This window comes from Aotus nancymaae, unplaced genomic scaffold (genome assembly GCF_030222135.1).
Source record: "Aotus nancymaae isolate 86718 unplaced genomic scaffold, 86718_ANA_hifiasm-v0.15.2.pri h1tg000010l, whole genome shotgun sequence".
In the NCBI taxonomy this organism is placed as follows: Eukaryota; Metazoa; Chordata; class Mammalia; order Primates; family Aotidae; genus Aotus; species Aotus nancymaae.
The window spans coordinates 13,369,638-13,382,869 of NW_026988421.1; the positions used below are offsets into that span (position 1 = coordinate 13,369,638).

At 54.0% G+C, this 13,232-nt stretch overlaps 1 protein-coding gene across 2 annotated transcripts; it reads right to left on the reverse strand.

Annotated features, from left to right (window-relative positions):
• Positions 1-3,817: 3,817 nt before the first annotated feature.
• EMX2 (empty spiracles homeobox 2) lies at positions 3,818-10,716 on the reverse strand. 2 transcript variants are annotated; one of them, XM_012448043.3, is made up of 3 exons: positions 9,656-10,716; positions 7,519-7,703; positions 3,818-5,288 (listed from the first exon to the last, which is right to left on the reverse strand). In XM_012448043.3, exons 1-3 carry the CDS (start codon positions 10,059-10,061, stop codon positions 5,121-5,123), a joined length of 759 nt encoding a protein of 252 aa, XP_012303466.1. In that variant the 5' UTR covers positions 10,062-10,716; the 3' UTR covers positions 3,818-5,120. The 2 variants fall into 2 exon arrangements, with proteins under 2 accessions (XP_012303466.1, XP_012303468.1); XM_012448045.2 differs by lacking the exon at positions 7,519-7,703 and having other exon boundaries at positions 9,656-10,061.
• Positions 10,717-13,232: the final 2,516 nt, after the last annotated feature.

Consider the following 13,232-nt stretch of genomic DNA (forward strand, 5'->3'; position numbering starts at 1 on the left):
CGGTCCCCCGACGCTGGAGGCCGGCATACTCTGCCGCCCCGCCCGCGGCTGCTCCGAGGCGGCGCCCCAGTAATTCAAGCGCTGATTGCCGGAATAATAAAGATTGGTCTAGAAAAATGCGCGGTTACACAAAACGGCTGTTGTTTGCCAAACTCCAGAGCTAGTGGGGCGCTGTGGGAACGACACCCCAGCCCAAGCCTCCTCACTAGACACACACACACCTCGATCCCAAGACACGCAGATGCTACCCTAGGGCTGGGCATGGACATCCATCAAGGGACCCCCACCCAAACCCGGAGAAACGCCCCCGCAAGCCACACACACCGAGGCCACCCCCATCCTCTGAGATGCACAAACCCAGACGATTCACAGACACACTGTGCGACCAGACCGTGGCACACAAATCCATACACTGCATTTCCACACCGTCGGAGGCACTCTACAGCCTCACAACTGCACGTGCTGGCCCTAACTCAAAACAATCTAGACGCACAAGGACAGCTAGACATCTTGACCCAATCTGCATAAGTAGCCCCGGCCTCTGCAGCCTTTAACTTACTCAAACAATTAGCACTGACACAAATTGACTAAAGTCCTAGCTGTGACTCACAATTCTATTCCACAATCCACACAAATACCATTGTACTATAAACTAGTTTATTCACCCTATACAAACACACAAGAACAGACCCTCACTCACCCTGCCAGCCATACAGCGACTTGCAACGGCCCACCTGTTGGCCCCCCAGCCCTCAAACCCCCCACCACGGAGCGGGGCCCTGGGCCAGGCCTCCAAGTCGCCAGAGCCCCTCCCCAACCGGCCTGCACATCCCAGACTTTGTTCCCTGCGACTCGAGGCGGGGATGGGGAGGAGCAGAGGTTTCCAAAGCCGCGCGCAGGCCCGAGCCCCCTTTCTGCCTGGCCCGCCTGGCGCGGCTCTCAGGCTGCCACAATCCGCCCCTCGCACAAAAGTGGCCCGGCAGGTTCCGGGCCGCAGCCAACGCGCCTGCTTCTGCTCAGCTTGCCTGCCAGGAGCAGAGCCAGAGGGAGCTTGGAGCACTGGACACCCAGAATTAGAGCCAGGAAGTTCGGAGGTCGAAGGCTTCTCCCTAGAACTTTCTGGCGCCTCCGCGAGAAATGCACAAGGAACCCATGTGTTCCTCGCAGGAGGACGCAGCAACGGCGCCCGAGCGCGGTAGATTCCGTTTGACCCTCTCAGGGCAACGCAAACGGAGAACCCGTACTTCTCCCGAGCATCCACTTGGCCAAGGGGTCCCACAGGGAAGGTCCACAAGTAATTAACAAGGAAACGGAACATGGGTCAAACTTGTATTCTACACTCCCATTCGGGGTCACAGGCAGGACCCTATGGCAACGTGCATACAGTTCACCGTGTCACAGGAGGAGCTCAGAACCTGACCTACCATGCCCATTGAGCCCTGCCCCGGAGCATCCAGGCCTGGCACCCATGTAGCACGAAGGGGCACATAGACCTGGGGCACATGGCTCCCACACTCCCTTGCGCAGCCCAGCACGCGCACAGTGCGAAGGGAACGCAGAGGCAGGGCAAACGCGCACCCTGTCCCGCGCCCCACGCCCAGATAGTCATCGTGGGATGGCATCTCGCAAATATTTATATTCCTCAGCGCCACGGCAGCCCGCGTCCACATTAGACGCTCTAATCCTGCCACTTTAAATAGATGAATTAATAAAGCAAACGAGCGGCTAATAAGCTGACTGTCCTGCCTTTTTGAGGCGGAGGAAGGACTCGAAAGTGCGCCAAATTTGTTTGCAGTGGATCAAGGCGAGCCGCCTCTGCTTCACTTTCTTTATCTTAATTCCGACTTGAAAAGATATAATTATCTAGTTTGAACAGAGCTGCTATCAAATCCTTCTTTGGGCCGGGAAGGGGGGCGTTGGAGTGGATTGCGGCTCTCTGAGCCGCTCCGTGCAGCCGGAGATAGCGCGTAATGAAGATGTGGAGGCCTGAGATACAAAGGGCATTAACCTCATTAGCATGAAACCTTTTCTTCTTACCATTGTGGGACCCTTTCAGCCGCCTAATCCCCCCTATTTTCAAAGCTTGGTTTGTAATAAAGCTTTTAGTTTTTTTTTTTTTTCCAAAGCTAATAGTATTCTCTGATGATTTTATTGCTGTTACACTATATAGGAGGTTTACCAAAAATAAAATAAATCTTCACCACCAGCCCCCTTTTCTTGTGCTTAAAAAACATCAAGTATACAATTTCGGCAGAAATAAACCTTTTATTAAGACGGAAAATTTTTTTCTGGACAGACCATTCTGAATTTTAAGGGGACTGCGCTCGGTGTTTGAGGTATTACGGGTTTTGGAAGGTGAGTGGAAGGAAAAGGTAATTTGTACTTGAAGAGAAAAGGATGCCTTGCGGGAGTACGGACTGCAAAGCACTTGAGACAGCTCTTGGTCACCGGGGGTCGTACTGTCAAAGCACCTGGAAGCCCCACACGTGTTTCCAGGATACCCCCAGGTGCACCTGTCCCTGTGAGACGCAAGCCAAGGACTCTCGAGGTCACCTCGTCTCCCTCCTCCCCCAGCAACTCCTGGCATCGAAGTATCCCCCCCACAGCACACACACCTTTCGAGAGGGGTCTGTGTGAAAATGCACTATGACCAGCCAGGTTTCTACAGAGGGACAGAGATGGGGGAAAGAGGGGAGGGGGGAGACAGGCAGAGATGGGGAGAAAGAGATGGAGCATGAATTCTACTTTAGAGAAGAGGAGGAAAAAAAGAAAGAAAAAATTTCCATAGTGCCCTATAGTCCCCACACGTGCACAGAATGTCTAATCTTAACTTTTCAAGGCAGGATGTTAACAAAGCTTGTATTTTTGCCCTGCATTGTAACTTGGCCTTATCACAGTGTAAAGGGTGGGGAGATTGTCCTAAATTATGTCCAGGCAGCCCCCCTGGATCCGTGGATTAAGAGATTAAAGGAGACCACTGGGCAAGGCCTCCTCTTTCCCCTTCATATTCCTGGTATGATAATTGCTTAAACTGATTTGCACTTTCACAAAAGCTCGCAGGACGCTTTGTAGCTCGAACAGAACAGACGAGGTTTCTCTATCAATGGAAATAAAACTGATTAATGCAGCCTATCAGGATAAGAAGCAAATGAAGCATGCAAAAACAACCTCGTACCCCCAGAAGGGGGATGGAGGGAGGGAAAAAAGCTAAGTTTCCTCCAAGTCTGATTACAACTTTTTCTTTAATGTTAAAATTAAGAGTTGAAGGTTTCTCAGAACGCTTGCCTTATAAGGCTGCTGAGGTCCTGGGGCTTGTGCCATCACCTTTGGCAGATTGGGGCCAGGGAGAGAAGGAAAGGAAGGAAAAGCAAGCCTTGTACTTTGGGGTTTAAAGTCAGAAAGTTTAGAAGTTGCAAGATTCTGACTCTGCTACCTGTTTTCACCAGTATTCTGGGAGAATAGTCCTCAATGTGTAACTATATGTCCAGTGTTTTGTTTTGTTTTGTTTTTTAATAACCACAGGTTAAGAGAAGTAAGCATTTTAACCTGAAGTTCAAACTTAACTCCCTCAGTAGGGCATACAACGGGCAAAGTTCTGGTTGGAAAACTTTTCTCCTATCCTTTTCTGAAGGACTTAAGTTTTCCTAATCTTCTCCCTTCTCCACCCTCATCTTTCTTTAAAACGCCTGAGAATCCATCAATGTGGCCCTTTTGTGGGTGAGGAGCCTGCGTTTCTTGAGCCTAGTTGGGGAAGGACCACACTCAAATTACTGTGATACATTTTTAAAGATCCACTTCAATTTCCCAAGACGACTACTCTGAGGGCATATTGATAAATCTTTATTGACAAAATATTGACATTGACATACTTCTTGGAAGTATATAGTGTGTTAGAATTCTAACAAATTAACACAAAACACAAAAATATTTACATTCTGGTATAGAAGACATTAAGGAAGCATTTGTCACTCTCTTTAGTAAGTCTATGATCTTGGAATAGAAACTCAGTGCTTGAAAACTTGCTGCCGTGTGCTCGGCCACACTTAACATCATCCCCGCTAACTACAGTCCTTCAGTTTTTGCAATAGATAGATTTAAAGTTTGGAATAGCGATTGCAGTGAATGGCTGAACTCGGCCAATTTCTCCAACCACGAAAAGGAGAAGTTTATGTCAGGGTTTTAAGCCTCAGGATGTTAGAAAAGGGAATGTCCAAGAAATATAATTAATTTAGGGGCTTTTTTTCCAGTACAAGTCCTGACTCTTTTTGTGGGCACCCTCCCCCACCACCCCCAGCCCCCCCGTCGTCCTGTTCCCCATTTCTCTGTAAGAGGACCACTATCGCTGAGCCTACTTCATTTAGCTTGCACAATCACTTTGACATCAGAAGGTATCAAAAAGTGTTTACAGACTGCACATTTCTTGGAAAAAATAATCAAAATAAAAAGCACACAGAACTTGTCTTTAAAAGGAAAAGAAAATTACAATTCATTTTCGGTCTTTAAACATCATTCGCTCAACAACTGCTACATGCAATTCAAGGTTTTGAAACAGGTGTGGGATGGGGCTAGATACGGAATTTTCGTTTGTTGTTACTAATTGTTTTTAAAGATCGTAGGGGAAAAACACTGCGAAGTGAAAAAAAAAAAAAAGTCCGGTGCCTGGTTGGGTTGTGTTTTTTATCATCATCATTATCATTTTTTAAGTGGACTGTGATAAACGGAATACCTGCCAATCATCTCGTCTCCCCAGTTTGGTGTTTGACTGACAGCTCCCCTTGTCAGAGTGCACGTTCGGCTCGCTCTCTCTTTCTCTCTCTCCCTCCCTCCCTCTTTCTCCTTCTCTCTGCCTCACTCACTCACTCAGCTGCCTCTTTAGACGAGGGTCGCTTGTTGATGAAGGAGCCTCCATCCTCTGCCCTCTTGGCGCGGCCTCAGGTTGGGACCCTGTGCCCTCGCTGTCCAAAGTCTTCGCGGCATGCCGCTGCTCCCTCCGATTCTCTCTCCCTTTTTCGGTGAACGTGTATGCGGTTTTTGTTTTGTAGGTATTTTTTCCTTTTCCACCTCTCCCTGTCTCTGTTTTGCTCCATGTTGTCCGTTTCTGTGGGGTTAGATTTGTGTTTTTAATCATCTGAGGTCACGTCTATTTCCTCCGGACTTGCCTGCTTGGTGGCGATTCTCCACCGGTTAATATGGTGCGTCCCTTTTTTCTTTTGTTGCGAATCTGAGCCTTCTTCCTCCAGCTTCTGCCTTTTGAACTTTGTTCTTCGGTTCTGAAACCATACTTTTACCTGAGGGTGAGAGGCAGATGGGGCGAGTTAGTTCTTTCACAGGATCCTTCTAGAAGCCAACTGCCTGATTCCTTCACGCAGCCCAGACTCCAGTCCTAGACTCAGCAAAGACTCAGCCCCTCAGATGCTCGTCCAAAGGTCCAGCCTCCCCAAGGCCTGCTCTCAGGGAGCCGGCCCCTAGTGCGCGGTGGAGAAGAAGCCCGGCTCCCTGCCCTTCTGAGCCTTTCTGAGGAACCTTTCCCCAAGGCCCGGGGCGCACTGAGCCCCTTCTCTCCTGGCCCTGCACAGGGCACCTAGATCCCGCTGAGAGCCAAGCCTTGCAAAGCATGGGAAGCCCCTACAAAAATAATAAATGATTAAAAATAAAAAGAGACGTGTCCCTAACTCCCTCTAGCAAGCGAGTGCAAGAGAGACCTTGGCCCGCGGCTGCTACAGCTTCCCTAAGGGCCCAATGTGCTTTCTATTTTCTGCTGATCTGGGCGGCGTTTCCTAAATATAGCGTCTTCTCTTCGTGGCGCGGCCCTGGGTAGGCCATCAGGGTTTGCCTGCGCTGCGCGCTCTGTGCAGGGGACTCTCACAGGTGAGCAGGAAGAGAATGGGACTGGAGGAGGCCAGGAGAGACAGTGGAATGTGCAGGCCTACAGACCAACCACCCTGTACCTTTATAGCTAGGAAAATGGGTTCAAAACTGAAAGCTTCTGAAAGACCGTAGGTTACACAGAAAGTAAGAGAGAACCTAACAGGAGGGGAGGTGACAGCAAGCCCCCCTTCCCTCCTCCTAAGAAGCCCCGGAACAGGCTGCTGGTCACACCTCAGACCCTAGTCCCATCACTTCCCACCAGGGTGGGGCTGGAGGCCTGGCCTCACCAGAGTGGCTGCCAGAGGTCTCAGGAGCAATAAGGTGGGAGTCGGCTGCCATCCCATGGCCCCCTGGGAAAGCTGAGTGGTGGGTCCTCATTCAGCCGCCAGACAGAAACACAGTCCAAGCTTCCCAGCAGTGGGGTACAGGTGAGGGAGATGGCATGACTGCACTTCTGATACCCACCCCCCACAACTCCTGTCCTATCTGGATAACAGTACCCCAGCCCAGTGTCAGTCCCTGGACCCCTGGGGTTCACTCCATTCCCTCCTTTGAAGCAGTCGGCCGTCCCGCCTTGCTCTCCCGAAATGCCCCAGTCCCCCAAAGTGCTCCGCGAAAAAGCTGAGCGGGAACAAGGCTGAATTTAATTTGCTTTGAATTTGCTAATTGAAGGGGAGGACGGTTCATTTCTCCCCGGCGCTGGCCCAAGGCGCGCGTCGGTGCGCTCGGGGCTTGACACGCACACAAAGACTCCAGGCAGCGTGGGCAGCGAGGCGGACAAAGACCACCGCCGCCTCGGCTGTCCAGGAGAAATCAGCCGGGCCGCGCCTGGGGCCGGGCTCCGCACAAACTCGCCAGGCCCTCCTCGGTTTTAGGGTGGGGAACGCGTTTTAAAACAAAAGCCTCGACCTTTCTGCGCTGCCCAGAAAAGTGTTACAACTTAATCTGCCCGAAAACGTTACTGTTTACTGGGAACTTTGACCCCGCCCTGCGGCTCCGTGTACAGTAGCGCCTACTGTAGTCCTAAGCCCCCTCCCCACCCTGGGCTAAACCCAAGCCAAGCCCGCCCAGGGACCCTGCTGTGTAGAAGGCCTGTGCCCTGAGGCAGACCCTCTCTGCAGCCTCCCAGCTTTATTTCTCTGATGTAGGGTACACACCGGACGCTTGGCCTCCACCTTCTGATCTCCCATCTTCAGGGAAGTCACTCGATCCGACCGTGTGAGCCATGGGCTAGCAGTCGCTCAGAACTCATCTTTAACCCACATCTAGTGCTTACCAGCCTCCAGCCCCAAACACTCAGAAACCCCACTGTGCTCTCCAGCTTCCTGGACCCCAGCAGGGTCCTCACACTCTCGCCAAAAGTCTCACCAGAAGTGCGGGGATGTCTTAGCCAGGACATGCCCACTGGACAGAGAAACAACTCGGTGCGTTTCCCCAGAACCAAGGGCAGGTTGGCACTTACAGCCCCTTTCTGGAGCCCAACAAAGCCAAGCACCCTGAGATACAAATCCCGAGCCCAGGCGTGGAATCAGCTACCAGGACCGGTGCGGAAGGCCCTCACAGAGCTCCGTGCTCTTGACGGGCTTGGGAGCCACATTTGGGGTGGGGGCACACGCCTACATGGGTTCCTCCGCCCTGGGGCGCACTCACCTGAGTTTCCGTGAGGCTGAGACTGTGTGCCAGCTGCTTCCTTTCGGCGCCTACCACGTAGTGATTCTTCTCAAAGGCGTGTTCCAGCCTTAGAAGCTGGGACGGGGAGAAGGCGGTTCGGATCCGCTTGGGCTTTCGGGCCAGCGCGTTGTGCAAAAGGAAACTCTCGGGGCTAGTGTCGTTCCCTGCGGAGGCACAGCAGAAGTCCCATTAGCGGGGCCGCTCCTACCGCAGCCACGCACTTCTCCCGAGCCGGACTGGCGCAGTACCGCACTCAGGGCCTTCTCAGAGCCCGCGCCCCTCCACCTGCGGGGGCCAATCGTCCTCCCGAGGGCGCACGAAGGGGACGTTGGCCCAGCTGTCCGGCCCGGAACGCCAGGGCTCCACCTGTGCGGCACCCAACCAACAGCTGCCCCGGCGGGGCCAGTCCCCAGGCTCCTGACCTCGGCGGGCTCCCCAGCCGCGCTGGCGCCGCGGGCCTCGCCACCTCCTTGCCGGGCGCTGGGGGCAGGGGCGGGAGCCGCAGAGCCTGGCCGGGCGATTGGCGCCCACAGCCCGAAGAAACGACTTTCTCTGCTTTCTAACCTCTCGGGGAACTTTGACCCAGGGCGGAAGGGCGGCGGGCTGCTCTCCACAGTTTTCTCGGAGATTTATTTTTAAATTATTTGTTTTGTTGCCTCTCCGGAAAAGTACAGAGGCTGGGCGAGTCATTGCGGCCAGATCGGGGCAGAAATTTCGCCGGCGGGTGTGCCGGGCCACAGCCCCTGCTGCCTCTCGAGAACTCGGCTCCCGGGCTCCCGGCTCCAGAGAACTAGAAGAGAAACGCGAGCGAAGAGATCGAAACCCGGGGGGTTACCGAGTTGCAGACACCGCGGTGACAGTCTGAAACGCAGAAAGATCCCAGCGGCTCCGGGTCTGGTGGGGGGACCCTAGGCATGACTGACAGAAAATGAGGAAGGGTAGCCCTAAACTTTTCGAGCAAAGCCTCAGAGTTTTGGGTTTACTCATTAGGATAGGAAATCGATTAGTCAAAAACCCAAACAAAGAAAAGCCGACAGTACAGGCGGGATGCAGGCAAATCCAGTTCGGGATTAAAGGTGAAAGGTTTTTTGGGATTTTGTTTTTTTCTTTCTTTGGTTTGGTTTTTAAAATATGCGGAGAGTGATGACGTCTACTCGACTCTAGGCACCGGCAGGAACGCAAAGGGTTAATGAATGGACAAGCCTTGGAGTATTGATCCGCTGCCGCTGGAGGTAGGTCTTTTGCCGACTCCGATCAGTAAACTAATTACTCATCCCCTTTTCTGAAGTTTTAACTCTCCTCCTCCCACCCCGTACCCAGAGAAAAACAAATCAAAAATATCACAAGAAATGAAAACATCCGAACAGATCTTTCCCTCAGACAGTTTCCTGACCAAGTTCTTTTTTTTTTTTTTTTTTTTTTTTTTTTTAAGAAAGAAAGAAAAACAAAAACCAGACCGAACCTGCCTTCTCGCTACGACTGCTCGGTGCCCCAATTAAGCAGGTCGCTGCGAGATCGCCTAGCCCTGGAGCTTTCCACTCGACAGGTTCCCGCCCCTCCCCAGGCCTCCGAAAAGCAGGAAAGAAGAAAACAATTTCATACTTTTCTCCGGGGGCTCGAGGGTCCTCTCGCCTCCAGAAGAGGGTGAAAGACCAAGAAGTCGCGCGTCTGGGCTGAAGGGGCGCAAAGTGGGTGGTGAACAGGGTCAAACGCAGTCGAAAGCAAGCCTATCGGCCGGGCCCTGTCCGCGCCCCTGAGAGCCAGGACGGTTGGGAGCATTTCCGAGAGTACCAGGAGCCTGGGGCCCCGGCGGGCTTTGTGCTCCGCGGCGCCGGGCACGCTCAGCCCAGCCTGCTCGGATCCCAGCGTACTAGGGTACAACTCCGTCGCACCCCTTCCCAAAGGGTCAAGCGGCCCGCAGGCCATCACTACAAACCGGTCGTAGATTCGGAGACTGGGGATCGACACCACGCCCGGCCCCGCGCCGCCTAGCTTCCCAACCCAGCTCCGGAGGAACCTCCGCCCAGGCCTTGTCAAGCACCCACCCGGAGCAGGCCCGGGGCAGGGAAGGATGCGGCAGGAGCGGCGCGCTGCAGTCCCGCGACGTGGCACGTACCTTGGAAGCGATGACCCAGATATCGATAGCGGTGGATGAGCCAGGGGTAGAAGGTGGACGGGTCCCGCTGCTGCGAGGCGAAGAGGGGGTGTGGCGAGTGCGAGGAGGGTAGGGGGTGGGCGGCCAGGGCGTGCGGCGGCGGCACGGGGTGCACTGGCACGGCGGGGTTGGGCGGGTGCGAGACCGCTTCGGCGAACACCAAGTCCGGGTTGGAGTAGACGCCCCTACCGGCGGCGGCGGCTGCGGCCGAGTGGAAGCCGTTGAGGAACGGATTTATGGGGCTGGAGTTCGCGTAGCTGAGTGCCGCGGGACGGATGGGGTCCTCGGAGCGCGAGGCGGGCAGGGGACTGTCCTTGGCCACCAGCGACTCGATGGTGAAGCAGCGCTTGGGCGCCGGTTGGAACATGCTGCGCCGAGGAGCGGGCGCCCTGGGCTCCCAGCTCCCGGCGACCGCCGCACGCTGCCTCCGCCGCCCGCTGCCCGCGGCGAGGACGGACGAGAATTGGGGACTCGTTTGTTTGGGGTGGGGGTGGGGGTGGGGATGGGGGGAGGAAAGGAAGAAAGAAAGGAAAGGAAAGGAAAGGAAAAAGGAAAGGAGGGGGGAGGGAGAGGGAGAGGCGAAGCCGAGGATCCCGAGAATCTTGCACCAAACGCGCCCAAGCTGGAGAGAGGGGGAAAATCCTTCCAGAAGAATTTGCAGGCGTGGATTGGGGTAATTTTTTTTCTTTTTTTTTTTTCTTTTCTTTTTTTTTCCTTTTTTTTTTTTTTTTTTTTTTTTTTGGCGAGATAGCGTGGGGGGATCGGAGTTAGAGGCAGGGAGGAGAAGGGGGGAAAGTTCTCGGGGGAGGCAAAAAAAAAAAAAAAAAGTTTTTTCTCCTCCGCAAAAGGCGGGCAGGGCGCCCTAAGTCCAAGGACAATCCATGGAAGTGTTCGCTTCTTCACAAGTTGTGCAAACGATTTGTTAGTTCATGAGCCTAATTAGTGCGGGGATCACATAAACAGCTTCCTCCGAAGCCTGGTAAATGGCTTGATGATTGGTCGCTATTACTCGCCCTGAGGTGGAAGGGGGGAGACTCTTTAAAGTGCGTCAGAGGGAGGCGAGCGCCTGGGAACCTGGAGGCCTGGATCCGGGCCGAGAGTGGAACGGAGTCGGCGCCGCCGTCTCGGTCGAGCCTCCTGCCGCCCGCCGGGCCGCCTGGTCTCTCCGCGCCTTCGCCCCGCGCTCCCAGCTCACTCGCTCCTGCGGCGCCCGCTGCAGCTTCTCCTCCTCCTCCTCCTCCTCCTCCTTCTTCGCCTCCTCCTCTTCCTCCGGTTTCTTCTTCTCCTCCTCCTCTTCTTCCTCCTCCTCTTTCCCCACCTCCTCCCCTTCAGCCACCGCCTCCTCCTCCACCAGCACCACTCCCTCCGGGGCACCCCGGTCCCTACAGAGTCCTTGGCCGGCGCCGCCTCTGCTGCGGCCCCCTGAATCCCAAGCGTGCTGCGCCCAAGCTGGTAGGACAGACGGACAGACAGATTCCTCACGTCCAGCGCTCCGCCGCTGCTGCCCCGCGCGGCCCCGCGTCGGGGGAACAGGGATCGCCCCGGGAGCACCGCGAGGGTAAGCGGGCGGGGGCTGGTTCCTAGTGAGAGCTAAAGGCGCCGTTGGGTTATGCCAGTCCTCACTCTTAACAAAACTCCCAGCGGTGTCCTAGGCCAAGAGGGCGCCTGGGGTGGGGGTACGGGATCCTCCCACCCCACCAACTACGCTTAGCGTCCAGGTCCCAGGGTTGGTGCCTTCGCGACTCTTGACCCGGCCCGTTCGTTTGGGAGTTGAGACCGGGAGCTGCCTACGCTGCCGGAGCAGCGGGTTTCCAATTCGCTCCCGCTCTCGCCCCACGGTCTCTAGCGTTTTCTGTCTGGGAGGGTGCTCGCCTCCTTCCCCGAAACAATTCCTTCTGGAATATCTGGGACCCGCAGTCCAAGGTTAGGAGAGAGCCGGATGTGGTGCTACTGTACTATTATGGTTCCATCGTAGTTATCTTTGGTAGTGTGGCCAATGTTATTATTATGGATGCTATTATTTTTATTATTATTATTTCTATTATTATTCTACCATCTGTTGTCCCACGGTCGGGTTGCGGTGCAAACCCAGTGCAACTAGGGACTGCGGATAGCATCTCCGGTCCCAGGCCGTGTCCGCATTTTCGAGCTCGCCTTTGGTTTTGGGATGATTTTAGGGCCGAGTTCCCTCGTCCCCATTGGCTCGCGCGGCAGCATAATTATGATCACATCCCCAGGCTGCTGGCGCTGCTCTCTGTTTATTGGTGGTTAAAGACCTATTATCTATTCATCAGCCGCCTCTTTTTTCTTTCTTTCTTTTTTTTATTTTTCCAATTACATTCTTCTAAAGTGAAGTACCAGCAGGTATTTTGCACGTTTACAATTAATGATAAAAAAAAAAATCCTAGCGTCCTTTAAATCTGTTACTCCCAGGCCCCTGTCATTTCTCCTAAGAGGTTGCCATGAGACCTGGGAGAGAAGTCGATGGGAAGGGGGAAAAGAGTGAAGTCCACCGTGAGTGAGGCTGCACCGCCACCAGATGCATAGTTGAGGGGCCAGGTCTCAGGACAAGCTACCTGCTTCCTCCCTTGATTTCATCTGCTCTGTATTTACATTTGTGTCAATTACTCTTTTATTTCAGATATAATGTTGTGTTGGGGAAGGTGTCCAAAAACCTCTTTTGGGAAATCAGGCAAGAGAGGGGTTGGGAGCAGTGTTTTCGGGAGTTGTCAAGGCACCAGACAGATTCCTGGGGAACTGGCAGAGATCATCTTTGTTGCCCCACCCCACACCTTCCCTGGGAACACACATACACATATTCGCACATGAGACAGATGTGTGCCTCAGCTTTGCCCTCACAGTAGGAGACACCTGCCTCTCCCTTAGGCTTTGAAGCTCTGGGATGGGGTCCTGGCCCACTATTGTCCCTCTATCAGTTCCAGGAGGCTTTCCTTTCTCCTTTCTCCTCCTCCCTTTTTTCCAGGCCCAAAGATTCTGGGCTTTGGATCCAGCCCTTGGGGTGGGGGTGCATTTAAAGATGCACCTCCCTTGGGCCTGAACCACTGTGTCTACAGCTCAGAAATCCCTCCCTCAATTAGGCTGTGGGGTTAGAGGCCCCTCCTCTCCTAGACCAGCAGGGAGCCTAAAGCCAAGGCAGAGGGTGGAGGTCTTTTGGCTGTGCCCAGCCAGTAAGCCCAGGGTGAAGCTAGAGGTCAGCCCTCGAATTTTTGAAGTTGGAAACAAATACCCAGCTTAGGCAGACTGTGGATCCTGAATCCTGGCAAGCAGAAGAGGGCACATTTCATGAGAGCTTCAGAAGGAGGACTGGAGGGCCAGAATCTGGCAGTGCCCACAGGCCAGACCCTCCAAACACAGGCTGAGACTCGAGGGTTGCAAACTGGAGCCACTGAAAGCTCCACACTTAGTGATCTTAGGTGGGGGCATAAAAGTCATTGACTTTGAGGGCAAGGGGAATCCAGTGTGTCTTGGAGATAGGGTGACACCCAGGTGGTGTGTGATGTGTAAGGGTGATGGGTGC

What these genes read in the sequence shown, in the direction of transcription:
- EMX2 (XM_012448043.3), bottom strand. Translation starts at nt 10,061, where the DNA reads ATGTTCCAACCGGCGCCCAAGCGCTGCTTCACCATCGAGTCGCTGGTG. An exon ending in TCTGGGTCATCGCTTCCAAG is followed by an intron (nt 7,704 to 9,655) that starts GTACGTGCCACG and finishes GTGCCTCCGCAG; the next exon opens with GGAACGACACTAGCCCCGAG. An exon ending in TCAGCCTCACGGAAACTCAG is followed by an intron (nt 5,289 to 7,518) that starts GTGAGTGCGCCC and finishes TCTCACCCTCAG; the next exon opens with GTAAAAGTATGGTTTCAGAA.